The sequence below is a fragment of the Callospermophilus lateralis genome, chromosome 5 (assembly GCF_048772815.1).
Source record: "Callospermophilus lateralis isolate mCalLat2 chromosome 5, mCalLat2.hap1, whole genome shotgun sequence".
Lineage (NCBI taxonomy): Eukaryota > Metazoa > Chordata > Mammalia > Rodentia > Sciuridae > Callospermophilus > Callospermophilus lateralis.
In genome coordinates this window covers 64,661,545-64,689,414 of record NC_135309.1, presented here as the reverse complement: position 1 = coordinate 64,689,414, position 27,870 = coordinate 64,661,545, and the positions used below count along the sequence as shown (strand labels likewise).

General features: G+C 46.3%; 1 protein-coding gene across 2 annotated transcripts in view; it reads left to right on the top strand.

Moving 5' to 3' along the window:
* The first annotated feature begins 656 nt into the window (after positions 1-656).
* Afap1l1 (actin filament associated protein 1 like 1) overlaps positions 657-27,870 on the top strand; it is a 65,033-nt gene continuing 37,819 nt past the window's right edge. For both annotated transcript variants that reach the window (XM_076856741.2, XM_076856740.2), the window contains exons 1-2: positions 657-762; positions 27,361-27,489. In XM_076856741.2, the coding sequence (XP_076712856.1) occupies positions 747-762; positions 27,361-27,489 (145 nt within the window). In that variant the 5' untranslated portion in view covers positions 657-746. The remainder of the gene's footprint in view (positions 763-27,360; positions 27,490-27,870) is intronic.

Sequence of the window (27,870 nt, the reverse complement as noted above, 5' to 3'; positions counted from 1 at the left end):
CTCTCCTTTTCCGGAGTGGTTTTCTTTTTTAAAATCTTGTTGTTTATTATGATCATCTCATGCCTTTTTCACACAGTTATTGACATTCTAACAGCCTAGTTCCCGGTCCACTATCTGGCGCTAGAAGGTGCTCTGGAGAGACGCTTGGAATAGAGAAGATAAATCCAAAGCCAGGAAATGAGTGACAACTTCAGAGAAAGGGGTTTTGCATTTGAGAACCTGTGTTTTCCACACATTAGAACTTGTGTTTCTCTGATGGAAATTTTGCATTTCCATCAGAGAAACACAAGTTCTAACAGTCTGCATCAAAGATGGAGCGGGCTGACACGTGAGGTAGCCCCCCATGGCTAGGAGAGTGCGAGCACTGCTGCAGCGCCCTGGTCCAGCCTCGGGGGCGCCACGCGGACACTGGCACCAAAGCGTGTGGACCGGGAAGCGGGCCCTCCTAGGCCAGCGGAAGGGCCGCGAAGGGCGTGCAGGAGGCAGGGCGTGGCGCGGGCGTGTGCGGGACACGGGACACCGGCCCGCGGCCAGGGAGCGAGGCGTGCTCCGGGTCTATTCCGGGAGCGGCTTGGAGGGGCGGGCGCGGGCGGGGCGGGGGCGCGCGGCGAGCATCCTGTCTGGGGGAGGGGACCGCCAAGCGCGCTGGCCACTCGCCGGCCTTCGAGAGAGCAGCGCGCCGGCCGCCAGCCTCGCCGGAGCCACTGTGCCCTGCGGCCCCGCGCCCGGGGGATCCCGGCGGCGCCATGGACAGAGGCCGGGGTAAGAGGAGCCGCGGCGCCCGCACTTGTTGCTGCTCGGGGAGGGAAAGGGGGACCTGGGAGTTCTAAGTCGGGAAAAAGGTGGGCGGTAGGGCGGGGGCTGAGTAGGGACAGGACTGGTGAGGGTGGGGGACTGGAAGACGCGCGGTGCGGTTTGTACAGGTGCCTCCTGCAGCTAGAGCAGCCCGGTGCGCGTCAGTCCCTCTTATCCTGGGGCTGAGTCAACTCCTGTGTGTGAAATTGGAGTTTCCATACCCTCCAATTCCTAACTTCATAAACAGCACATTCCTGAGGCCAGCGAGCTCCTCCCATCCCACTCCACGCAGGAAGAATAAAATACGGTTTACAGATCACGCTTCCCAAACACAGAGACGTGCGAAGCCCCTGCTGTGCGCCTGGGGAGAAGTCCCTGGAGACAAAGTTTGCAGCTTCCTAGGGCTTTGGAAGGAGGGGCTGTTGTGAGCACGCCTGCGCGCATGCTTGCGTGTATTTGATAGCAGTTTCATAGAAGTGATAGGAACTACGGAAATTGGGATTGACTAGAGCATTGAGAGGCATTCATGGAGGTTGGGGTGGGGGCAGCGCGCATCCTAAGTAAAGATGTAAACATTGCAATAGGCATGTGGGTGCCTGTAAAGAGTGTCTGTAAAGAAGTGGCCTGTCTGGACATGGGGCAGTGCCAAAGGCTGAAATCAGAAAGTAGGGGTTCTAGCTGGCACCTCTGGGATCCAAAGAGATCACAGGTTTGAAGGCACTTGGTAAACTGGCAAATGTGCCATCATGAGAAGAGTTGTTGTTTTAATTGTTATTGTTAATGGAAAATCCCCCTGCCCACAATAACTTTATACCCTTCCCCCAATCTGCCTGTTTACTATGCTGAGTGACCAAGAGGGTGAAAACACTTAAAAGGTCCTAGAGACAAGGACTCAGTGCCTGAGCAGGTGTGGTGTGGGGGATAACCTCTAGTTCAGGTGAAGACAGGCTAAGAGGGCCTCAGACCCAACCACCCCTCCCCCAAACAAAATACCCTTCCACCCTCCCTTTATCTCCTCCCCTCCCCCAGAGTAGACAGGAAATGGGAGAAGTTCCATTGCAAACTAAGGCCATGATCTGTAAGGTATTTCTCACCTGTTAACTAACTTCTCAGCCAGGGTTCACGTTCCCACTAAGGAGGAAAACCAGAAATAAGAAAAGCAGTACCTCCCACCATTCCTCAGCCCTGCTGTCCCCACCATTCCTCAGCCCTGCTGTCCCCACCATTCCTCAGCCCTGCTGTCCCCACCATTCCTCAGCTCTGCTGTCCCCACCAAGACAAAGAGCACCAGCATTCTCCTATACCACTCTGTCTGGTCTCCAGTACAAAAATCCATACATAGGCCTACCTGGACTTGAGGGAAACAGGGTGACAATAATTCACAAAGCTTTAAATGCTTTAAATGCCACCCCTTCCGAAGGCTGCCTCCAAAGATGCTCACTGGGAAGCCAGACTTCCGCAATACCTTGGTGCTCCGAGCATTTGTGGACTCAGACCTTCTCTGTCTAGTCTGCTTTCCTTCTCTTTCCCAGTTCTTGTCGTCGGTAATGTGTGTTTGCTGTATAGAGCGAGTCCAGGACTCATCAAGGAAGCACTAGCCTAGCGTGCACAAGGCCTTGGGCTGGATATCCAGCATTGCCAGAATTAAAAAAAAAAAAAAAAAAAAAAGTATAGAGTTAGTCCTGCACTGTCTCCCTCCTCTGCCCAGAACTGAGCTTCCAGAAGGCAGGGAATAGCTCTGTTGTGATCCCTCTGCTGACCTGGTGCCTGGCATATGGTCAACTCAGGCTGCTAACCTGAGTAAGATGATATGCTTTAGAGTGCATTTCAAGTTGATTAGTCTTAATGGTGATTTTTTAAAGAATATTTCTAAATCCTTACATCAGAACCATTCTTCATGACTTGGAAAGTGCGCCTCAACCTTTGAGTAAAGTGGTTGTGTGATTAGGGCACACAAAACCAGGTTATCTGTCTAAAACCTCAGATTTTGTTGTTGTTATTGTTGTTGTTGTTTAATCACAGTAGATACCAAGCAGTTGGCAGCCATAATTAGATTTTTTTAAATTTTTATTTGTTCTTTTTATATATACATGACAGTAGAATGTATTTTGTCATATTATACATACATGGAGTATAACTTCCCATTCTTCCCATCAGTTTTATGCCCTGATAAATAATTGAAAACATTTTAAGAATTAAAATCAATTCAGGTAAATGTGACTGTCTTATGAATTAGAATACAAAATCTGTGTGTTTTTAAGCTAGAGCATGAGTTTTAAAGCATTGTTTTAGTAGACCTTCCTTGGTGCCCCTGTTCCCAGGTAAGTAGGTGTACACTCTTTCTTGTTGTTAGAGAAGGTTTAAGAGGAGATCTCATTTTAACCTCATTCCTATCATATCTAGGTAGGAATGTCACATGCAAGGTATTAGGGAGTACACGTTAGTATTAACAATGACAACACTGAAATCATTTAACTCTTTCTGGGTGCCAGACTCCATGCTTAGCTTTTCACATGATTTCTCTAGGAACAACCCTTAGGATAGGAGCTTTGGGCAGGAACTGTCATTAATCTGTCATAGGGAAGCAGGCTCAGCCCATATCAGTCAGCTCCAACTACCATAGCAAAATTCCACAGATTGGGTGACTTTGTCAAAAGAACTTTATTTTCCTACTGTTCTAGATGCTGGAGATCTAAGATGTAGGAGCTGTAAGGGTAATTTCTGATGAGGCCTCTCTTCCTGGCCAGAAGAGCTACCTTCTTACTGTGTCTACTTATGGCCTCTTTTCTACTGTCTCTTTGTTTTCCTACAAGGACTCCAGATTAGGGCCCATCCTTCTGACCTCATTTAACCTTAATTACTTCCTAAAGGCCCTCTCTTTAAATATGGTTACATGGGGGTTAGAGCTTGAACATATGAACTCCAGGGCCTAGAATAAGCCTAGATGTCAGACTTACTTCTCCAGGCCCAGGGGACCGCCATCACACCTCAGCAACACTGTGCAGATGTTTTTCACAATTATACCATAAAAGCTCAGCTTCAAGGTCAAGTGGCTAGAGAATGGAAACAAACCTGGGAAGAATTTCTCTTCTTGCAGGATATGTGGCTTCCCATGATTGAAGCAGGTTTTCTGTGATACAGTAACAGACATAGAAACCACATATAATGGAATTCCTCCGAGCAGGATTTCCTGATTCGTGATTACCATACAAAAAGAATCAGCCATTGGTGAAGGTAGCACACAGGTAAACTCAATGACCAGAGACACCACCTTTCACAGGACAAGTTAACCAACTTTCTGTCCTCGAATGAAGATAAAATGTGGATACTGATAATACTTATTTCTTGGGATTGCAAATATTAAATGCATGGAAAATACTTCAGACAATATATAGGAAGAGATCCACTTTAAAAAAAATGTTGGCTGTTGTAAGAATTGTAATTTTTATCTGGGCGTGGTGACACACACCTGTAATCCCAGCAGCTTGGGAGGCTGAGGCAGGAGGATTGTGAGTTCAAAACCAGCCTCAACAAAAGTGAGGCACTAAACAACTCAGTGAGACCCTTTCCCTAAATAAAATTATGAAATAGGGCTGGGGATGTGGCTCAGTGGTTGAGTGCCCATGAGTTCAATCTCTAGTATCAAAAAAAGAACGGTAATTTTTAAAAATCAGACTCAATGTAATAAAACTGCTGTATAGAATGTCCTTTGTTTCTTCTGTAGGCTGATCCAATCAGGGTGATTGTTTTTGGTTCTCTACTCAGTTGTAAGCACTGAGCTAGATAGTTTTGTGTGCAAAACAAAGTCAGGGAATATGTCACATCATCTTTGCATCCTGCAGTTCCTCCATGGTGCTTGTCCCTTGGAAATCCATCTCTGACCTTGATCATCAGATCACTGTCCAGCCGACATTTCTGACTGATAAAGTATTGATGCAGATGCCAGCATGTCCATTTTCTCTTATTCTACCTGTTCACACCTACTAATTATGGTTAGGTCACTACAGTTTTGCTTTTTCAAACTTTCCCGTCCTTGAACTATCTTCTCTTTAAAGTCTTGGGTCTAAATTTTCTGTGATTTTTAAGATTTGCTTCCTTATGTCCAACATTAGGTTTGATCTCTCTGGCTCAGGGGATGTGAGTGACTTCCCTTTCTACTTCACACCTAGTTCTTTTTCACGCTGGGAGTTTCTTCTGCTTTGTTCTATATGCTTTGGGAGATAGTGTTATCTAAAGGGCAATCCAAGAAATAATTCGATTTCCTGCTTTTCATTGAATGACATTCTTGTTACTCCAGAGATGATGGAAGAATCCATTCTGACTGTCTTGCCTCTGTTGGGCCAGCTTTGAGATTCACATTCGGAAGGCCACATTTTCTCTTGAGCATCCACATTGGCCGAGCAGTTCATAGCTAACCCCATGTGGAGCTGCTCCTCCAGCCTTCTGTCCCCAAAGCTGTGGATTCCCAAACACACTTACCTGACATCCAAGTTCCCATCCTACTCCTTCTATCAGTCTGATCCTTTTTAAAGGAAAGATTATTATAATTATCCTTTCCGTCCCGACATATTTAATAAGATCATTTTGCACCTTCCTACCCATATAAACACTTATTATAATACAAAAAAAAAATCAGTGCAAAATGACCTTATTAAATAAGTGTTTATATGGGTACAGTGTGGTAATTCAATACATGTATCTAATACATATTGATCAAATCAAGCTCATTAGCATTTCCACATTCTTAAATGTTTATTATTTCTTTGTGTTGGGAACCTTTGCAGTCCCTTCTTATAATTCTACACAAAATATATTGTAAATTGTTGTGACTGTGAGGTTATCCTTGCCAGCCTGGGGACTCAGCAGAGTTAAATGGTTCCGAAAAAGGACAGATCTGGGCTTGAGGTTTTGCTTCGTTTTGTTTCTCTCTTTTTTTCTTGTTTTTGTTTTTGTTTTTCAGGGGTGGGGGTGTACTGGGGATTAAACTCAGGGGCACTCAACCACTGAGCCACATCCCCAGCCCTATTTTATATTTTATTTAGAGGCAGGGTCTCACTGAGTTGCTTAGTGCCTCACTTTTGCTGAGGCTGGCTTTGAACTGGAGATCCTCCTGCCTCAGCCTCCCGAGCTGCCACCATACCCAGCTGGGCTTCAATTCTGATTGCAATTTTCTAGCTATCTGATCTAGGACAGATCTGACTTCTCTGATCTTCAGTATCTTCATCAGATATGCCATGAGAAAGTAATACACATAGGTTAGCACTCGGATGTTACCGGCATGCTGCAGTAGGCGTAAGGAGTCCCGTGGGAGCATAATGCTTAGCCTTACTCCCCTCCCTATTAGAGGCCTCTGCTGGTCACTGGGCCCTGCTTCCATTTCCTTGTCACCATTGACCCGTGTGGTGTTTGGCTTCTCTTTTAGTCAGGGTTTTTTTCTGACTAATATCGGTTTCAAATCCCCCTTTTCACATGGGTAAGCCACTTGCCAAGTAAGTTCCTCCCTCCCCACCCTCTGCCAAGAACCTATCATTACTCCATTCTCATTTTTGGTCCAGAAAAACAATCCTGCTTTTGGATGCCATCTCACACCCCAGCTTCTCATACCCTTCTTACTTAAAAAAAAAAAAAAAAAAAAAAAAAAAAATTCAACTGAACAAAAAAGTGAAGCCATTTATACCCTCCTTCCTCACACACACACACACACACACACACACACACACACACCCCACTGCCCCTAAGCACTGTCTTCCATCCTTTCCGGGCCAAACTTCTCAAATAACTATTGGGCATTCGCAGTCTCCTGTTCCTTCCCACACCTCTCTTCACCTCCTGCAGCCTCACTTCCAATCACACCCTGGGCTGAAAGCCCCTCAGAGGAGTCACACGTGGCTTCTTCCTCTTGTACTGGACCAAAGTGTCATCTTCCACCTCTTCCACATCCCATCTCCAGGACTTCTCTGTAGCTCTGTCTCCTTTCTGATACACTCTTATTTTGCGCAGGTTTTGGAGTCAAATAAGTCCAGGTTAAACAGCCACCTCTCCATCCCCCCAGGAAACCTTTTCTCCTGAAGCAGGCTTTCTTTCCACCTGATCCCTCTGTTACAGCTGCTCAGAGCCTTTGGGCCTCTCCTTCTCTAAGGCAAAATGGATAACTAAGTGGTTCCCTCAGATCATAAAGTAGGAGGAATGACACCCAAAATGGGGAGACTAGCATGCGGTGATATCTGCTGAGCATCCAGTACCGGGCCCACAGCAGCAGATTACCAGCTGTTAATTCCCATCTTCTCCCTCTTGCTGTACCTTCTCACTTGCTCTGTCTCTATCTTCTTATTCTATCTCCTGTGATGCTCTTGGCCTTCTCCCCGCTTGATCCCACCAGCTCAGCTCTCTCTCTTCTCTCCCCTGCAGAGAACCAAGCCCATGGAAGGGTAAGTCTAGATGCCCGTTATCAGCCATGATTGGGCTTCTTTCCTACATCACCTCCTGCCTGTGGTACATTTCCACTCAGAGGTCAGCTCAACCTCACAGTGACCCAATTTTGAACTTATTCACCACCACATCAGACGACCCTTCCTGTTTCTCTTTTTCTGTTAACAACACAGCCGCGTGAGGAGCTGTGGAAGGAAATGGGGGTGTTTGTGAACAAGACCAAATTTGAAGGTGGGACAGGGGAGCAGTTTCCAAGTAGCAGTCCTGTAGGAGTGATAATAGACAGGCTTCCCAGAAGGCCCTACAAGAGCTTAAACGGGAGTTGATTTGGGTTCAATCTAGGAGAAGCACACTAATGAAAAGAACTGCTCAAAGATAGACTGCGAGCCGCCCAGGGACATAAGGAAGCAGAGCATGAGTGACCCTGGATCAGGGAAGCCACAGAATGGCTCCCAGGGAACCCACATGAATATGTAGATTAAGGACTCCTGTCACTCAATAATCAAGAGGTTTCTATGGTCATGAACCTTTAGTCCACAGTAGAGAACAGGCCTTCCAGGAGGGTATGTGCTCCCTCCTCCCTTTTATTTAGATGCGGACTGTATCATAGTTTTTAAGGGATTTGTGATGATTTGTGCTCAAGGATGGAATTTGGGAAGAAGAACGTCTAATGCATTTAAGTTATTTAGTTATTTAAAACTATCGATCAGATCAGGCTTCAACCCTTCAGTCGTCACTGTTTGTAAGATATAAGTGACAGCCCTGTGGTGGCCCTCCAGGCCTGCACCATCTGCTCTCTGCTCCCTTGGCCCTGCCTGCCTCTTGCTGTGTGCTGTCCTCATACTGGACTTTGTCCTTCCAGCCTTGAATACTTTGTGCCTTCAGCTGGGCCACCCCTGCTAATCCTAACTGTCTGAGAAAATGTTTCTTCCTCAAGGGCACATTTTTCTAATCTCCCATGCTACACTCCCTGTTGCAGGTGCTTGGAGCCCCTGGTGCTTCATTGGTTGTCATTTTCACAGTTCCAGTTGACTGTGGGCCTGAGTTAGCTGTTGATGGGAACTCTGTGAGAACAGGGCTCCTCTTTCCTGGTTTGCATCCCTTTTCCCAGCACCCGGTACCATAGGTAGCACATAATACCTGCTCAAGAAGTGTCCATCAAGATGATGGATAAATGACACTGAGAGTATACAGTTCACGGAGTGGAAGTTGGATGTGGCCATTTTCCATCCCAGGATTCTCCATTTCAATGATTTCCAACATACAGACAGAAAATGTAGGACTTTGTCACTACCCATCACTTCCTTTGCCTTTATACAATTAAATCCCAAATCCTGTTGACTATTATTGGGAGATGGATCTTGGATGGCTTCCTATATATATCCTGTTGTCTCCTGCAGGAGCTTCCTGTTTCCACTCTTGCTTTCTCCAGCCTGCCTTAAGGACCATTCCCTATTTGTCTGAAGAAGTGGTTCTCAAATCCAGCTGGCCTCAGCATCAAGCCCTGTAGAGCCACCTGAAGAAATGCCTGAGATCTGACCAGTGGGTCTGGGTTGAGATTGAGAAATCTGCCTTTGTTGCAAAGCCTTAGGTGATTCTGTTGTTCTCCCAGGGTGACAGCCTCTGTGCTTAGGCGCTGCTTTTACCACCATCCTTAACCCAGCTTAAACACTTCCAGGATCCCCTGTTGCCTATTCTAGTTCCTCATTTCATACTTTTCAAATAAATGGGACTCTAGAATCTGGGTCTGTTACTCAAAGTAGCCTCTCTGAAAGCTTAAAATGTCTCATTTTCTTTAAAAAGCCATGCAAAATGTTTTATTAAAGCCCATTATGTTAAAACTCCCCTTATATTTCAAAAAAAAAAATCTTTGTGCAGAATGGACCTCCTGAGATGCCCTGTTCCTCTCAAGGCTCTCCTTCCTCACTCATCCCCTGGCCTCTGCCACAGACTTTCAGGTTATGTGACTCTGACCCCCAATAAATATCCCAGCACAAGTGCCAGAGGGAAAATGGATCTGGACATGGAAGCCAAAATCTCACTCCTAGCCCTGGTTTGGCCACTCACTCAACACTTTCATAAAGCCTGGAACTTCAAGAGGCATTTTGACATCCTCAGTGGTGTGCACTTCAGCCTAGCCTCAGGGATGCTGAGGATTTCCCACAGATGCTGAGCCACCTCTGTCCATGGTAATCATACACGCTCACAGCCGCCTTTTACTAGGGGTTTCTATGGGGAAGAAGGAACTCATGGGATAGGGAGGATCATCAGAAGAAGGGACCACCACAGTCCTTTTTCTGGAGACTTTCAGCCCTGGGTTTCGCTTCTGTGACTTCCCTCAACCCTGGCAATGAAATGGAGAGCAGAGACAGTCTCCCCCATTGGACCCGTGCAAAAACTGAGTTCCGAAAGATGATTGCAGTACTCCCTCCCCTTCCTGGGAGAGACCAGCTCAGCATCACTCCCCTGTGGGAACTTCCTGCCACATCCCCACTTATGCCCAGGCCCCTCCTCAGGCTGGGCTTTTAGAAGATTTGAATGTCTGCTGCGCAACCAGCCCACTAGCTTCATACTGGAGGTTCCAAACAAAGAAGTTAACTAGTGAGATCAAAATAAAGACACATAAAACTCAATTTACCTTTTTCTTGCCCAGCTAAGAGATGGCTTCTCCTGGCTCCTGCCTCGAGCCACCTGGCGGTAGTGACGTTTACACAAGAGACCAGCAGGAGAGAGGAGGAAGCACGCCAGAGAGTGGGCTTTTATTGGGGAACAAAAAATTCAGGGGAAAATTCCATCCAATGAAGGTTGAGGGGGACAGCATTCCAAGGTCAGGGTCAGTGATTGGTTTCAGGTCAATGGTCAGTCACACCCCCACACGGACAGGCCCTCGAACCTGACAGAGCTGGCCTGAGCGCCTCACACCCAGTCAGGGAGGTACCCAGTCACGGGTGAGAACGGCTTCCCACATGAATGTACTTATTGAAATGTTTCCTCTATGTGTATATGAATCCTGATGTTTAGGGGTGTCTTCTGCATCATACCTCCAGTGTCTAGCCTACAGTAAACACTTAACATTTATAGCCAAATGCTACTTACAGGCAAGGAACAGTAGCGCATGCCCGTAATTCCAGCGGCTGCGGAGGAGGCCAGGACAGGAAGATCACGATTTCAAAGCAATTTAGCGAGGCCCTAAGCAACTCAGCATGACCCTGTCTTTAAATAAAATATAAAAAGGTCTGGGGAATGTGGCTCAGAGGTTAAAGCATCCCTGGGTTCAAACCCCAGTACCAAAAAAAAAAAAAAAAAAATGCTACTTCCACTGAGCATTCACCATGACTCAAATCCTGAAGTAAATACTGTCATTATTCCCATTTTACAGATTAAGAAACTGGATCTTAGAAAAGTCCATTTATTTACCCAGCCCCGCCTGCCTCCATTGCTGTCCACTGCTTCTCCATGAACCTTGAAGCCCCTCACCCCCAGGTTAGTTTTTATATGAAAGACTAGCTAGGTAAGCCCCAGAACTAAGTAAAAAATTCAAGGTGGGGACAGGAAGGATTCTGAGAAGAGGAGGGGAAGGGAATCGTAACCATTCCAGGAAACACCCTCCATCAGTGGAAGGGTCCAGCCAAGTAGCCCATGTGAAGTTTAACGACTTGCCTTCCCCACTGTAGCCCTCAAGAGTTCTGGAGTTTAGAACTCAAGAACCTCTCATGCTCCTGGGATCGATGAAGAAACTGACCCAGGAGGGCCCAGGCAGGGCTTGTCCTCCACCTCAAATTCCATCTGGGGAATCCAGTCACGCCCAGAGTGGGCGGCAGAGGTACAGAGCTGGCCAGGCGTGATTCTTCTTGGCACAGCTGTCAGGCTGTGGCAGGGGCCGAATGTGGCACCACATTGCAGTCATTCCAGCTCTGGGGAATTTACCAACAGCATGCCACACAGAAGGCAAGCTCAGGGGCTTTTTATAGCCCTCTAAGAACCTAGAGGAAAACTGATCTCCTGAGAGAGAAAAGTGGAGCATGTGTCTTGTCGAGCCATCGTCCCCAGATGCCCGTGATTCAATTTAGAGCAAGAGTCATTGGTAGGTGAGCAGGGTGGGGTGGAGGAGCCCTCTCAATGTTGGGAGACAGGGGTTCTAGCCTGACTCCTCAAATCCCCTACATGGGATTCAATTTCTTCACCTGTCAGGTCAAAGTATCATAGTGCAGAAATCATACATAATACCTCCCACCACCTGTTATTGTAAAGAAAGTTTTATTGGCATGCAGCCACATGCATTCATTCTGTATGGTCTGTTGGCTATTTTTTCACTATAAGAGCAGAGTTGAGTGGTTGAAACAGAGGTCATATGTTTAGGTCATATGTTTTAGGACCACAAAGCCTAAAACATGACTATCTGGACCTTTAGGAAATTTTTTTTTTTTTCCCAGCATCTGGTGTAAGTAGTGGAGAAACAGGAGTGCACAGCAGAGCAGAGGGGGGCGGGTGGGGTTCTGAGGGCGTGTTCAGACAGAAATGAAGCCCTGGCCTTCACCACACAAGAATGGGTTCAACAGTAGTGTTGGAAGGACTCCAGAATGCCATTTAATGGTGTTTTTCAAATTACTTTTAGCCTTCAAATCCTTTGACAAACAAAATCTGAAGACATAGAACTGCTCCAGGTGAGGTGGGAATGTGAGCACTGAGCCCACCCACCCCATCCCTCCTCCTCCTGGTGGTCCTTAGGGAAGCTCTGCACATCCCATAGGTTTCCTCAGAAGAGCACTTGAAAACCACTCATCTGACCCTGTGTCCCTAATTTTATCATGAGAGAAACTAAGGCCCAAGGGGCAGCAGGTCACTTGACAGACCCCTCTCTCAGTGAGTGTTCCACGGAACCCCTAACGTGGCCTATCAGCAGAGCATATCTCTGCTAGGAGAAAAGCCTATAAGTTGACTTCACAGGGCACGGGGCAGCCATCAGTGGCCATGAAGTGCCCTTGCTGACCCAGCAGGAGTTTGGGGCTAACTTGGCCAGGACACATGACCAGCCCATATATCACCCTGAGTGAGTGAGGGGTTGGGAACCTTTTTTTCTAGGAACATCAGAGCCAAACAAAAGAAAATTAAAATCAAAATTAACCATATATGTTTTTATTTCATTGATACAAGACACATTTTTCTAATAACTCAGAACATATCTTACAATTGTCGTATTTATCTGCTTTTTCTTGTTTTGCAAAAGATCTTGTTCAGTAGATAAAAACATCTTCCAATGTTGGCATCTTAGAATGGAGAAATTATATTAATTTATACCAAAGCTTGCTTTTGAAGATGGAATCGGATTTATTCATTTGTAGAATAAATATTTACCCTTCCTGCCCATTCTTGTTGAAGGGTGTGCTGAGAGCCGATCCTGCTGATAGCAAACCAAGGGCAATTTTTTTTAGCTCCACTTGAACCAAAAAGAAAAGTGATCTTCTGGGACTGTGCCAGGAAGTCAGGGAGACTGATGGCTTTTCCTCACCTCCAGCCAGCAACCAGGTGCAGCTTTGAGGGGTCTCAGAGGGTAAGCTCAGGGTCCCTGCACCCTGAATCTCCCAGTGTAACAGAGAAAATGAGACTTGGTCACAGTGCGAGTGACTTGGATCAGATCTGGCGAGTGTCCATCAAAGAGAATATGAAGACTCAAGAACCAGAAGACTCAAGGGTCACTTTTTAGCCAAGAACCTCAGGAACACTGTGGGATGGTCTTTTAAGTGGAAAAAAAAATGGGGAGAGGACAAAAGAAAAGTCCAGAGAGTGCACAGGGCAGCAAAAGAGGGCAGCAGGCCTGGAACACCGAGGACAGGTGGAAATGAGACTCCAGATCCTTCCAAAGAGTGGAGCCTATTCTCCAGGTCCCCAACTGTGTGTGTCCCTGTCCTTAGAGGTTGGGCTGCCCGTGATGGGTAACTAATAATAGAGGCAGATAAGGCCAGACCCAGAACCAAGTGCCACAGCTGCAGTCTCTGGTTGCAGTGGGGGTGGGGGGATCCTGGCACTGCTCCTTCCACTCTGCACTTAACCCATGGAGTCTCAGTTAAATCCACACAAAAAATGGAGATAACAATCTCTGATTTACCAATGGGAGATGCCTGGATTCAGGCAGGGAAAGCTCTCAGGAGTGTTCAATCTTTTTAAAAAGTGAAAGCTTGAAATACACGTTTGTGAGTGATTGGCTCCTTCATCAGTTGGAAAGGAATCCAAGTTATCTCTGCAGCATTTCACTCTCGCTCCTTGCGTGGCCACTCTGGGAAGAGATGGAATGACTGAGAGAGTGGGAATAAGGAAGTGGGAGCCTGTGAGCCTCTTTGTCACCAGTATCACAAAGGAAAGCTGACATCCGGGCCCCAGGTAGCTGTTGACCAGCTGTGAGCAGGAAGAGATTATGATGTGCTGCAACTTGGGGTCATTGTTAAAGCCAGCAAGCAGTGAGCTCACATCAGAATGCAAAGGGGGATGGGGTAGGGGTTGGACAGAAGTGGCCAGTTAGGAGCTGACGCAAATCCTTAGACTAAGATTAGCTCACCTTGGTGTTGAAGAGCAGAGCCACGTAAAGGTTTCAACTCTCCAATTTCAAGTAGAGTTAATCAGCCAGGCTTTGGGGCAAGCATCTGTAGTCACAGCTACTAGGAGGCTGAGGTGGGAGGACCCTTGAGCCCAGGAGTTTAAGATCAGCGACAGAACAAAACCCCATTTAAGGGAGGCGTTGAGGAAAAGTAGAAAGGAAAAGCCAGAAAGAGGTTATTGTACAGAATTGTTAGTGGAGAAGCAGAGGAGACATTCATCCAGGGTCGTTCTTCCATCCCATGGAAGAGGACCTTTCTCTCGCACCTCACAAGCCCAACTGTAGAACAAGAACCAACCTCAGCAGTCTCCCAATGCCTGCCCCAGGCAGCCCCATGGGGTGAATTCCTGAGGGCTTGGCCCAGAACCAAATCCAGCACTGAGAAGCTTTGCAGGAAGGGGGAAGGGAGGGAAGACTTCCAAACTAGGTGGACAGTCAAGGTGGCCAATCAGCTCAACTCTTCACACCTCGCCTAGAACACCTGGCCCAACCCCTGTTGGTCACTGATTGCAGCAACAGCACCCAGAGAAACAAACCTTTACAATGTGATTGATTCCTTTCCTGGTCCCCTGAGGAACACTCTCCCTTTCTGCTCACAACCTTCTGAGGAAAGTGCTCTTATTTATTATCTGTCACAGTGAGAACCGAGACTTGGTCAGGTGACATCACCTGCCTGGAGTCACTGGGTGGCAGGAGGCAATTCCAAGGTTTGATTCTAGGTGTTTTCGCCCCTGTTCTCATTGTACCAATTACCCACTCTACTGACATTACCAGCCTTCCCTCCCAGCCAGGGGCTGTCCCCCCCCAGCTCAATCCCTCTTAGGACATCTACTTCTCTTCCTTGTACTGATGACTAGGAAGTTCCATACACCGAACCAAATACTGTGGTCCTGGAGCTGGTGCCACCCGACACCCCATGCTCCAGGGAGCAAATCTGCTCCACCTTCCTTTCCCCATCCCCATACCTTTTCTGTTCTTAGAGACAGTTGTCCTAAGGCACTCCCTAGCTGTGGCCCTTCCTTTGACTTCAAGGTTGGTGGCTGGTTTCTTCCCAGCGCACCTACTACTCTGCTGGACATTGGGCCACAGTGGTACCTGCTAAGTCAGGCAATGTCCCTGCCCTCCTAACCTCATAGTTTAAAGAAGAAGGGAGTCAGCACCTCTGCAGTCTTGAACAGGGTGACCTTGCCTATTCAGGGATCCAGGATGGGCCTCCTGGAGGAAGTGGCATTTAAACCAACTCTAAGAGCGTGAGTGGGTGCTAGGTAGAGAGTGAAGGAGATTTTTTTTTTTTTTTTTTTTTGAGAAAGAGAGAGAGAGAGAGAGAATTTTTTAATATTTATTTTTTTTAGTTCTCGGCGGACACAACATCTTTGTTTGTATGTGGTGCTGAGGATCGAACCTAGGACGCATGCCAGGCGAGTGCTACCCTTAAGCCACATCCCCAGCCCAAGGAGATTTTAGATAATAATAATAGCTTGATTTGCTTGAGTATTTGATTTGCACATTATGCAGAACTTCACACAACAGTGTTACTAACATCTCCATTTATCAGGTGAGAATACAAACACAGAGAAGTTAAGTAACTTGCTTGAGGTCACATAGCTAGTAGGAGGTGAGAGTTGGGAAATAGCTCATTCAGAGAAAATACCATGAACAAACAGCACAGGGATGGTGGCTCAGACATAAATGAAAATTATGTCAGAAATACTAAATAATCATAACTATGATGATAATAATAGCATTTTAAAATTTTTTTAGGTGTAGATGGAGACAACACAGTACCTTTATGTGTGTGTGTGTGTGTGTGTGTGTGTGTGTGTGTGTGTATTTTAGTTATAATTGAACACAATATTTTTATGTGGTGCTGAGGCTTGAATCCAGGGCCTCACACGTGCTAGGCGAGGGCTCTAATGCTGAGCCACAACCCTAGCCCAATATCTTTATTTTTTTATGTGGTGCTGAGGATCAAACCCGGGACCCGCCCATGCTAGGTGAGTGCTCTACCGCTGAGCCACAATCCCAGCCCCAATAACATTTTTTAAGACTATGGAACAGAAGGAAGCTAGATTCATGCTAGGTTCTCATTAACGCACCCTCAGGCATCTGCAGAAGCTCTTCTGATTCCTTCACACTAGGGCTTGTGTGAGCTGACTTGTCACCTAATCTTGCACCCTTCTGAATGGAGTACTGGTCAGCCTTGTCCCTGAGTCCCGCAGTTTCTGTTGTTCAGCTGGGAGTGGAGACTGGAGGTGACAAGTAGTGGTGCAATTACTATTAATCACAGTTGATGATTTACAAAACTGCAGGGTGCTCTCAAATCACCTGGCTTCACCAGACTTGGGTCTCACAACAGGCCTAGAGGGGCAGTCTCGATCCCCCACTCAGATGCTGAGGAAACTGAGGGTCCCGGTTGTGAAGCAACGTGCCCAGTGCTGCATGGTCAGTTAGCATGTGGCCAGGGCTGGGGCCCCTGGATTCTGGCTCCAGTGCCCATGTTTTCTCCACAACACCAAAACATGGCACACAGTGGAGGCCAGAAATATTCCAACCCAGGCCACAGTTAACCTCTCTGAAGGGCTGAGAGTAGAGCTTAATGGCAGAGCGTTTGCTAGTGTGCACAAGGCTCAGCACTGCAAAAAAGAAGCAGCATCAGAGTTAACCTCTCTGGGCCTCAGTATTCTGTCAGTAACAGGGAAGAGTTCCTTCTACACACGGCGGTTGCAAAGAATAAATGAGGGCATAGGCACAGAGTGTTAGGCACTGAGAATTTTCTCCCAATGGAGTAACATCAAACAGTCAGAGGAATGAACACAGGGACAGGTGGCAATATGAATCAATCTTTGCAGCATATTAAAAGAAAAAAGTCAAAAAACATCACCATAGCATTGTTCTCTTTTTGGAGACAATAACCAAAATTTTAACAACAACAAAAAAATTAATGTATATTTAAAACTAATTTTTTTTTTTTTTTTTTTTTGGTACCAGGGATTGAACTCAGGGGCACTCGACCACTGAGCTACACCCCCAGCCCTATTTTGTATTTTATTTAGAGACTGAACTCAGGGGCACTCAACCACTGAGCTACACCCCCAGCCCTATTTTGTATTTTATTTAGAGACTTACTGAGTTACTTAGTGCCTCGCTGTTGCTGAGGCTGGCTTTGAACTCATGATCCTCCTGCCTCAGCCTCCAGAGCCGCTGGGATTATGGGCATGTGCCACAGCGCCCGACACAACTAAAATTTTCAAATGTGTATTTAACAACTAAAATTGTAAATGCATGTTTTCAGGAGCACAGAAGTTGCAGCAAAACTACATATGAGGGACAGAGAGGCATGATGAGCTCTGCAGCAACTAAATGAAAGTGAGAGGCACATGGGCCACTGTGAGTGTTTCGTGTGAAGCAAAGATTGGGATAAGTCCAATTTTGTCCACCAGAGACCTTTTTATTTAGTTAGGTTTTTTTTTTTGGGGGGGGGGTTGTTTGTTTGTTTTGTTTGTTCAGTAAAAAAAAATAAATAAATAAATTTTTAGTTTTGAATTGAACCCAGAGGGCTTTTACCACCGAGCCACATCCCCAGCACTTTTTATTTTTATTTTTTATTTGAGACCGGGTCTCCTTATATTACTTAGGGTCTCACTAAGTTGATGAAGTTGGCCTTGCATTTGTAATCCTCCTGCCTCAGCCTCCTGAGTCTCTGGAATTATAGGTGTGTCCCACCACACCCAGCTATTTTTAAAAAGAAATGAAAATGCTAGGCACAGTATCTTCATATAGGAAGTATTCAATTAAAAAAGGCTAGAAGGTATTATATTGCAACAATTGGAAGCTGAACCTCTGGAGTTAAGGCTAGCTTTGAATCTCAATCTGCTTGTTGTGTGCCTTTACACAAATAACTGCCTCTTTGAACTTCACTTGGTCTATGTGTAAAATAGCAGGTAAAAACAGAAGGTATCTTGGGGGGTCATTAGGAGAATTAAATGAGGTAATTCATGCAAAATGCTTAGGACAACATCTGATGATCACTTAGGAGCTTGCAATTACTACCTGCTTTTATTATCAGGTATCCTAGACCTGGGACTGCTCTGGTTCCCCAGGCTTGGTGAAGGAGATGGTGCAGGGCACCCAAAAGGAAGCAGCTGCCATCTTGCAGCGGGGAAAGTTGAGCCAGTGTGTCACGGTTTTCCACTTCCTCCTGGAACCATTTCCTTTGTGAGCTAAACAGGGAGGAATCCGCAGACAAAGGAACAATTCTGGGAGAGCCCAGTCCCACAGCCAAAAGTTATTTCCTCGGTGGCTAGCCCCCACCTCCTCCTGTGTGGTCTGGAAATGACTTAAGGAGAGGAGGCTGGGCTTCCCTGGTGGCCCAGAGCTAGAAATGAGGTGCCCCAAGGGAGAGCCTCCTGGCGGGTGACAGGAACAGGGACAGAGCTGCTGCTAGGAAGAGCATTGAAGATACAGAACTTCCCAAGCCTGTCGCCCTAGCCTGGCTCCTGGGGATAAAGTCACCAAAAACACCCCCAAGACCTGCTTTCCCATTCATTTGTGACCTCCCTGATCTGAAGTAACATGAGGTGAGAGAACTGTGCGAGTCTGCCACCCCTAATAATAAGCCCTGGGTGTGCAAACCCTTCCCCAGCCATTCCTCATTTCCCCCTCATGCAGGGGTTTTCTAAACCTCTTCTTATGAAGAGGAAGATAGTGGTCAGAGGGGTTAAGGAACTGACTTAGAGTTGCACACTAGTAAGGGGAGGAGCTAGAACCCAAGTTCTTCCCACTGGTCCTTCCCACCTCCCTTCCTTATGATGTTTCTGTTTCTATCCTGGGGAGTCAAACTCCTACTATTCTTTTCAGCATAAAAGGATATTCGGTTTCCTGCAATAGCTCTCATTAACACACACAAAAGCCTTCCAAGGTGACCTCACCACCCCTTGCCCTCCCTCTCATAGGGGCTATATTTAACTCCTGGGAAGCACTGAGCACCAGGCCCTGGGTATGCAGCTGGGCTTGCTTTGACTCTTTTTCCATCCTGCATGCACCATGATCTTCCCCATCCACATTGGGACAACAGGAAGTATTTGGGTGATAAACAGTGGGGTTCCAACCAGTGCAGTCCCCTCCGATGTTCTGCCTGCTATCTGGTCTTCCCTTGGATGCAAAGAGTTCTTGTAAATTCGGAGGAAGGAAGTGAGACATCCCTGTGTTCCCAGCTGGGTAGACTTGCAGCAACTTGGAAGAGAAGGGCCAGGGAAAGAGAGATTTCCGAGCCAATGAGTAGAATAGGCACTGCTACCTGCCTTACTGTGGAGCTGCTGCCTCTGCAGAATGAACCCTGAATGGGGCACTGACAGAAGCAGCATGTTGGAGGGAAACTGGAGGAGACATCATAACTGCCCCTCCTGTTCTGCAGTGCTCAGATCCCACACCTGTAAAACGGGCTGTTTCACCTTGGTGTACAAATTAATTGATACAAATAACACATGTAAATCTCTTAAAGTAGGGTATGCCTCAGAACAGTAATGAAGAGTAATATAAATAACATTTCTTGAGTGGCTACAGGTGTCAGACACCATTCTAAGCACTTTCATGTATATCAGGGCCCATTCCCACTGAGAAGACACACTCACAGGTCACCAGTGACATACGTGAGGTACATGAGGCAGGGACAGTTTATCAGTGTCCACGGCTAGGAAATGGGGAACAGGATATACACTCAGGTAGATGGGGTTGCTCAATATCTGTTACTTCTCATTATTCCCAGTTATGTGTTAGAATTAAAATTCATCAATGACAAAAATAAATCACTGAATCAATCAGCAGCCATTCCCACAGGAGGGATTCAAGTTCAGCAATATGGAGTCTTTGGGGAACACAAACACACACATACACACACACACACACACACACACACACACACCGCAGTTCTAAAGGATCAGACGCTATTATTGTGCCAGCTTGTTAAATTACAGTATGTAGAAAATTATCTCTAAAATCATATTCAAAATTTTTCAAAGTAACACTGTTTCTCTCTGTCCAAACAGGAGCCTTTATGAGATGTAAATTGGGTTATTTTGCTGCATGGAAATAAGAAAGGAAATCTGAATAAACCCAAAGAAAAATTGTAGGCCTTTCATAAAACCACAGTCCAACAACTCTTCTTATTTTCCATTTTAAAATTGGGCCAGCTGCATTTCCTCTGACTGAAAACAAAGAAGGATGGAGTTGTCTCTGTCCCTCTAGAAAGATGCTTCTCAAACAGTGAGGTGGGGGAAAGGGAAATGGCATTTCTCCCTGCTGCTTTGAATTTAACAAAGCTGTAACTTCCACACTGTCACCAAGCATTTTTGTCAGTTCCAGAGTCTGAAAGGTACATGGGCATGAGGACATGCGTCAAGGTGCTCAGCTCTGGTGCCCAGCCTGTATAAGCCCAACCTGAGGTTGGCAGAAGTTTAATTCTTAATTTCTCTTTTGTCATGGGAATTAGACTCATAACCTTTGAAATTTTTAAATAGTTCTGAGCTTCTGTGTGATCACCCTTACTGGTTGCAATGAATGTCTTTTGATTGAAGGTTTCATTCCAGCTGCACTATATCCTGGGAGCCAGTGATAGCACTTTCAGCTTGGGGCTAAATTTCTGCTGTATAACATCTTTTTTTTTTTTTAATACTAAGGATTGAACCCACTGAGCCACATCCCCAGCCTGTTTGGTTTTTTGTTTTTTGTTTTTTGTTTTTTTGTTTTTTTTTTTTTTTTTTTTTGAGACAGGTCTTGCTAAGTTGCTTAGGGCTTCATAACATCCTGTTTTTATTTTATTGTGTTCAGGAGGATAGAGGAGCAAAGAGAAATTTGATCTTAGTTTTAGTCAAGTACTCACCAAAACAATAAGCATTCCTTAATCATAGATGTATTTTTAAATAAGTTATAATCATATTTGAGAAATGTTTTTGCAGCCTAGAGAATGAGGCTATCCCCTATCTTGCGTTTCTGTGCCTGACCCACTTTAAATATTGAAAATTTATGAACAATAATTAGTTCATTTCTTCCTTCTTGTTGTTGTTTTAATCCTTGGAATTCACCATACCACTCCAATATTAACCTAAACCAAATAAGAAGAATGAAATTTGCTTATGGTACTAAATTTACTTTAGACATAAAGGCCAGCATGTCCTGATGCCCGCTCTCTGCCCCCAGATAGGACAAAAGACCTGGGCCAGTAGTAAAGATGGGAGAGGGCAGGTTAGGAACTGGTAAATGAGGTCTTCCTGACTGGGGATGGTAAGGGCACAGTTCTGGGTTGTATGTCTGCCTCCAACTAAAGAATGTTGCCCCCTCACCTGGCATGGAAGGATCCTTGAAATGGGAGCACCCTGAGGAAAGGGGAGTCACTGCCTCCTGCTACAACCATTCTGAGCTCTGTCTTGGGCCCAAAGCCATGGGCAGTCCAGGTGGGGAGATTTGGTACAATCCATGATGTCCTCTTGGCCTATCCCCCACCTGTACATACCAGTGCACCTGAAACTGCACGCTGGAGGTCACATAGGAATGAAGAGAGCAGCTGTGCAGTGTGATGAGCTCCTTGCACAACACATATTTCATCTTCACCATGAGCTTGTGAAGCAGCCACTGTTATTATGTCCACTGTCTGCACATCAATTGGAAGCTTAGGAAAATTAAGAAATTTCCTCAGGGGCCCACAGCTGAAAAATGACCAAGCTGGGAGGGGAGCCTGATTGTCCATGGCCTGTGTTCTTAGCCACTCTTCCAGTGACTCAAGCATCAAGTTTTGTGTGAATTTAGCACTAGATACTATTTTCTCGAGTGGTCATGTGATCACAGTCAAGTCAGGTAACCTCTTTCTTTGGTCCTCACTTTTTACATCTTTAAAATGAGTGGATTAGCCAGCACAGTGGTGCACACCATAATCTCAGCGGCTCAGGAGGCTGAGACAGGAGGATCTCAAGTTCAAATCTAGCCTCAGCTAAAGCAAGACCTTCAGCAACTTAGTGAGACCCTGTTCCTAAATAAAATACAAAAGAAAAAGGGGGGTGGGGCTGGGGATGTGGCTCGGTGGTCAAGTGCCCCTAAGTTCAATCCCTGATACCAATAAATAAATAAATGAAGATTAGACTAGGTCATCAAAATATTATATCTATTGAATTAGTGTTCACTGGGCATCTACTAAGTGCTGATCAAGATTCAGGCTCTGTCCTCACTGAGCTTATTACAACAATCACACATCTGTCACCAAATACTATCTGATCAGTACTTTGGAATCTGCATGGTTCTGGGAAGTGTCAGGAAGTAGCAAGTGACAACAACAATAAGCAATATGGCTGTCATTTAGTGCTTATTTGTACCAGATGTAGTGTTATGCTAAGGGCCTAGAGGCATGACCTTCAGCCTCCCTGTCCTTGAGGCTGGGATCCCACTATTCTCATTTTACATAAGACAAAACCAGAGCTCTCTTCAGCTCAGAAATGGCAGTATAAGATTCCCAATACTAGGGTAGGGATATAACCTCAAGGTAGAGTACTTGCCTTGTATGCATGAGACCCTGGGTTCGATCCCTGGTACCCAAAAAAGGAAATCCTAGTACTCACTCATCATGAATCTGTCCCCAAAGTCATACAACTGTGCCTAATCAAAGTAATACTCCATATTCCAGCCATTTACCATCTTCTCTTGGGGCTCTTATTCCCTCTACTCTCAAAAGGGTCAGTCCAGTGATTTTTTTTTAAGGAGTATGGGTTTTCACCATATTCCTGAATTTCATACATGCTCCCTATAGGATGTTTGGTGGAGTATTTTGCAAAGGTTGAAATTTGAACTAGTTACAATGGAATCACCCGGGTGGAGTGCTTATTAAAATGTAGATTCCAAATCCTAAGTCTACCAGGTCACTCTCTGGATAGGAGGTTCAGGAACTGATGTTTCCAACAACCCCTAGAAAACTCAGTCTTTTTGAAATTCCAGGCAGCTATCCTGGTGGTATGTGTGAGCCCTGGCCAGAATTATTTGTCATTTGCATTATACCCATATGACTTCTCTCAAATTAAATTCTCTGATGGATGAAATCCCTGTGGTTGGATTCTCCAATACTAAAAACAAAGCTCTCATTGAAAGCGCTTCTATATTTGCTGCACTTGAAGGCTGTCTTGGGGTGAGTTCTGCACTGTTCTAGAAAAGCCTGGTGCTGGCTGAAGGTTTCTGGTATCCATGATATACAGAAGGTTCTATCGAGTGAGAGCCCCCTGTTATGTCTGGGATTCTCTTTGAGTAACCTGTTTTTCTTCTGTGAGGTCCTCGGGGCTGTGATATTCAAATCGGCTCTTTAGGAAGAGGGCCATGGAGAAGGAATGTCAGGCTGGACTTGGAGGCTGAGGCAGGAGGATTGTGAATTCAAACCCAGCCTCAGCAACTCAGAGAGATCCTGTCTCTAATAAAGTATGAAAAAGGGCTGGGGATGTGGCTCCGTGATTAAGCAACCCTAGGTTCAATCCCTGGTACAAAAAAAAGAGAGAGAGAGAGAGAAGAGAGAGAGAGAGACAGCAAGAGAGAAAATGTCAACCCCATGGTGAGGACTGCCCACCCACAGGTGAAGGGGTCCCCAGTCAAAGAGCTGAGAGTCCTGGTGAAGTCACACCCTGACCCCTCAGGGGGAGGACTTGGAGAGGAAGCCCAGCAGTACCTCTGCCAGCCTCTGCTGCACTGAACTAAGATCTTGGCTGTTGAAACCAACACCAGGACTAGGCGGCAGTCCATTGCTCTTCATCTGCTTCTCCCTGGCTCAGGCCCTTCCTTGTCTTCCAGTCTGTTTGGACTCCAGTGATCACATCTCTGTTAAATGAAAAGCACTTAAAAATCAAGGTCTCATGTGAAGAATCCCATCAAAGACCAGGAAGGAAACAAAAAATGCTGTTATGAAGCTTGGATACTAAAGCTCATATGATAAATACAGAGAACTCACGGGGAACTGCATTGTTCTTATTAGAAGCAACAGTAACAAAGCTTACTGTGTGTATTAGAAGCAGTAAGGCAGAGCACTTAGAAGCAGGAATACTGCCACATGCAGGTACTTGCTAGGAGCAGCAGGAAAGGGTTGGAACCTCAGAGAGAAGGAAAGAAATGAGAGGAAAAGGAAGACAGGGAGGGAGAAGAAAAGAGATTTAAAGAAACCCAAAATGCTGCCAAGCATAGTGGCACATGCCTGTAAACCCAGCCAGTCAGGAGGCAGGAGGATTGCCACTTCAAGGTCAGCCTGGGCAGTTTAGCAAGACTCTGTTTCAAAATCACAAGGGCTAGGCTGGAGTTGTAGCTCAGTGGTAAAGCTCTTGTCTAGCAAATATGAGGCATTGGGTTCAATCCTCATAACCACATAAAAATAAATTTTAAAAATGTATAGTGTTCATCTACAACTAAAAGAATATATTTTTAAAAAAAATTCAAAGGGCTGGAGATGTAGCTCAGTGGTAAAGTGCCCCTGGGTTCAATTCCCAGTAACGCAAAAGAAAGAAAGAAAGAAACTCAATAAGCTGAGCAATCTGGGTTCATTCACTGAGCACAGCAGTTCTCGAGGTATGTGTTGGGATAGGGGATACCTAAGGGATCTCCAAAATGCTTTCAAGGGGTCCACAAGGTCAAAAGGGCTTTTATCTAGTACTAAGATGTCACACACCTGCCTCACTCATTCTCTTTGAGTGTGCAGTGGAGATTTCCAAAGGGGACATGGGAAGATGTGTCCACTCCAAGAGTGTGTTCTTGTGGTTCTAGAATGTTTCAGGTTTCATTGCTGATGCAGTCAATATTGGCAGATAAAATGCCCCCAAAAGTAAAGTTCTTTGGGTTACTCCATAATTTCTAAAAGTATAAAGGAATCCTGACACCAGAGGGTTTCAGAATGCTTGGCGTAGAGCCGAATTGCCAGCAACTCTGAACTCAGACTCGGGCACATGACAGCAGAGCAGACTGGGAACTTGTATATGAGAACCACAGCCGCAGGCCTTGGACAGCTCGCTGCCCTTGGTGCCTACCTTACTGCATTTACTGGGACGTCCCCTGTGAGTCATTAATTGTGACTGTGTGTACAGAGAGACAGAGACAGAGAGAGAGAGAGAGAGAGAGAGAGAGAGAGAGAGAGAAACTGAATAGAGAGGATGCCTACTGGGACAATATCTTGTTTATTTTTCCTAACCCCCAAGTGGCCCCCCTGACACATATTTAGCACTCAGTAAATGCTTTGAAATTACATTAACTGATGTTTGGTGTGTCCCTAAGGGTGCCAGAGAAGTTCATAATTCTATCTGAAAAGATTTCCTTCCCAACCAAAGCAAATTTGGTTGAAATTATTTTAAATGAATTCCTGCTTTAAAGAGGAGCCCCTCCTGGCCTCCCCAATCCATCCAGAACCCTTGCTTCTCTGTCACTCTGGGGACAGCAGGTCTCCAGGCTCCTTTCACCCAACTGTGGGTTCAGCAGCGCCCCCTGGAGCAGTACCACTCGGTGACTCTAGGAATCTCACAACCTGGGAATCAGCCGGGCTCCACCCCTCTGAAACTGAGGAACATCCCTTAGGTCTCCTCAGCCCAGGCGTCATGTCCTGGAAAATGTGTATCCCAAAAGCTGCTCACATCTGTGCCTGGGGATGAGGCCGGAAGTGCCTACCAGTGGGGAGCACTCATGAGTGAGCTGTCCTATCCAATCCCATCTTTAGCTCATGTTCCACAAATTTGAAGAGAAGCTTGACTGCTGCAGAGAGACAACAATGTCATATTTTCCCAATAATGCCACCATCTCTACAGACAATTTCCATTTAAAAGAAAATCCAAGAGTGGACATCTATACATCCCTTCTCTTGTCAAACACACCTGGCGCACCTGTGCTGAGCAGACGCAGTGTCATAGTCCAGCCCACACCTTCTGGAGCTAAGCTCTTGCTGAGGGAGGCAGACCCCCGGAGGCCTGCGCAGCACAGGTCAGCAAGGTGAAGCCTGCAGAGGCAGGGAGCTGCTGACTGTGGTGAGCTTCGGCTCTGAGCAGGCCCAGGCACGACGAGCTTGGCGGAAGAAATTCTCACAGCCACCGAATGAGGCAGGTACTGTTGTTAGCCTCCCTTCGCAGAGGAGAAAACTGAGTCACTGGCAGGAGAAGTAACTTGTCAAAGGTCTCGGAGCTGAGGAATAATGCAATTTGAATTTGAACTTGACACTGGCTCCAGGGCTGGTTTTCTTAGGCAGGATGTGACAGCCTCTTGTACATGTCCCAGACCCCACAGGTTCATATCAGTCTTCTGCTTCCTCAGGACATGCAGGGTGGAGAGAAACACGTGGGAATCATGGCCAGAGTGCAAGTCCTGGTCCTTCAGCTTGCCTCTGTGACTTTAAGCTAGTTACTCACCTAAGCCGCCTTAGTTTCTTCATCTAAAAGAGTAAGGGTGAGCCTGAGACCTACCTCAGAACTTGCACAAAATACCACAAGGCAATATAGTTAGTTCTGTGGTGAAGATACTAGAGTGAGGGAAGTCGTCCAGCCAGGGTTAGTAGCTGTGTAATCATGGAGACGTTTCTGAGGCTCAGTGTTATCCTCCATATGATGGAGACAAGAAAATGCTTGATATGAGATTAAAAAGGTACAATAAGCATAAAGGTCTCAGCATTGTTCAATACAGGTTAGCTTTTATCATAACGCACAAGTGTGTGGTAAGACATAAAGCAGGACAATACTACTACTGTGATGAAGCTGGCCTTTGGCCTTAACACAAATCAAGTCCCAAGTTACTATTTGGGACAGGAAGACATCAATGACATCATGATCTTAGTATGTGCCAGTCTTTAAAGGATTCTGTGCTCTAGCATCTTGCAACTCACTTTGGTCACAGACCTGGGAACTTGTCAGAAATGCAGACACCTGGGTCCCACTCCAGACCTCCTGAATGTGAATTTGCATTTTGGCAAGATCCCCAGGTGGTTCCTAAACACACTCAGGTTGGAGAAGTGCTGGTTTGAGCATGGGAAGAATGGCAATGATAGCTTTGGGCATGGGGTAGGAAGGGTTAATATTTAGTTTGGCTCTAGCCAAAGTGCCGGAAACAGAAGGTTCCAGAGATTGAAGCATATGAACTGATGGGACAGGAAGGCTCCTTCCTGCCTATATCCTGGATAGCCAGGGGCTCCAGCCGAGCCCTGCACTGAGCCCCCCTAGACCTGCAAACAGAGAGCAGAATGGGACAAAGGGAGGCCCGGGCACCTCTGCCCAGGGCTGCCTGGGTTCAGAGTGGCCGGGGTGAGCCCAGGGAGGTACAGTTCTCCGGCCAAGGTCATCTGAGGTCTGAGGCAGTGTGAGGAGGCCTGGAGGAATGCCATGGGGCTAATGAGCAGGGCCCCCCAAGGGAGGATGGTGGCCAGCACTGGGACAGCTGTGTGAGGGCCCTGCCTCTCCCTTGTGTACCAGGCCCTGCTCTCTGTCCCCTCCAGCCCCGGCTTCAGTGGGTGGGGAGGGCCAGATCCTGCATGCAGAACTCTGACTGGCCCTGGCTTTTCTCCCCAGTGCTGGAGCAGCTGCTCCCGGAGCTCACTGGTCTGCTTAGCCTCCTCGACCAGGAGTACCTAAGTGACAGCACCCTGGAGAAGAAGATGGCCGTGGCCTCCATCCTGCAGAGCCTACAGCCTCTCCCAGGTCAGCCCGGATGAGCCATTTCCCTACAGACAGCTGTGTCACCCTTGACCCTCCTCAAGGACCTTCAGTAACTCCCCAGGGCCTGTGCACATACAGGTTCCTCTCACAACACACAGGTTCTGCTAATAGCATGCTCTGGTCTATTGTTCTTGTCCAGTTAGAGCCTGCTCTTCCACCTCAGTCCTAGCCGTGTTCTTTGTCCTCCTCCATCCCCAGCCCTCCACACATTCACACACAAGAACACATTGCATTCATCCACTGAAGGACATCTAGGTTGGCTCCACAGTTTAGCTATTGTGAATTGTGCTGCTATAAACATTGATGTGGCTGAGTCCCTGTAGTATGCTGTTTTAAGAATGTAATGCAAAAAAAATAATAATA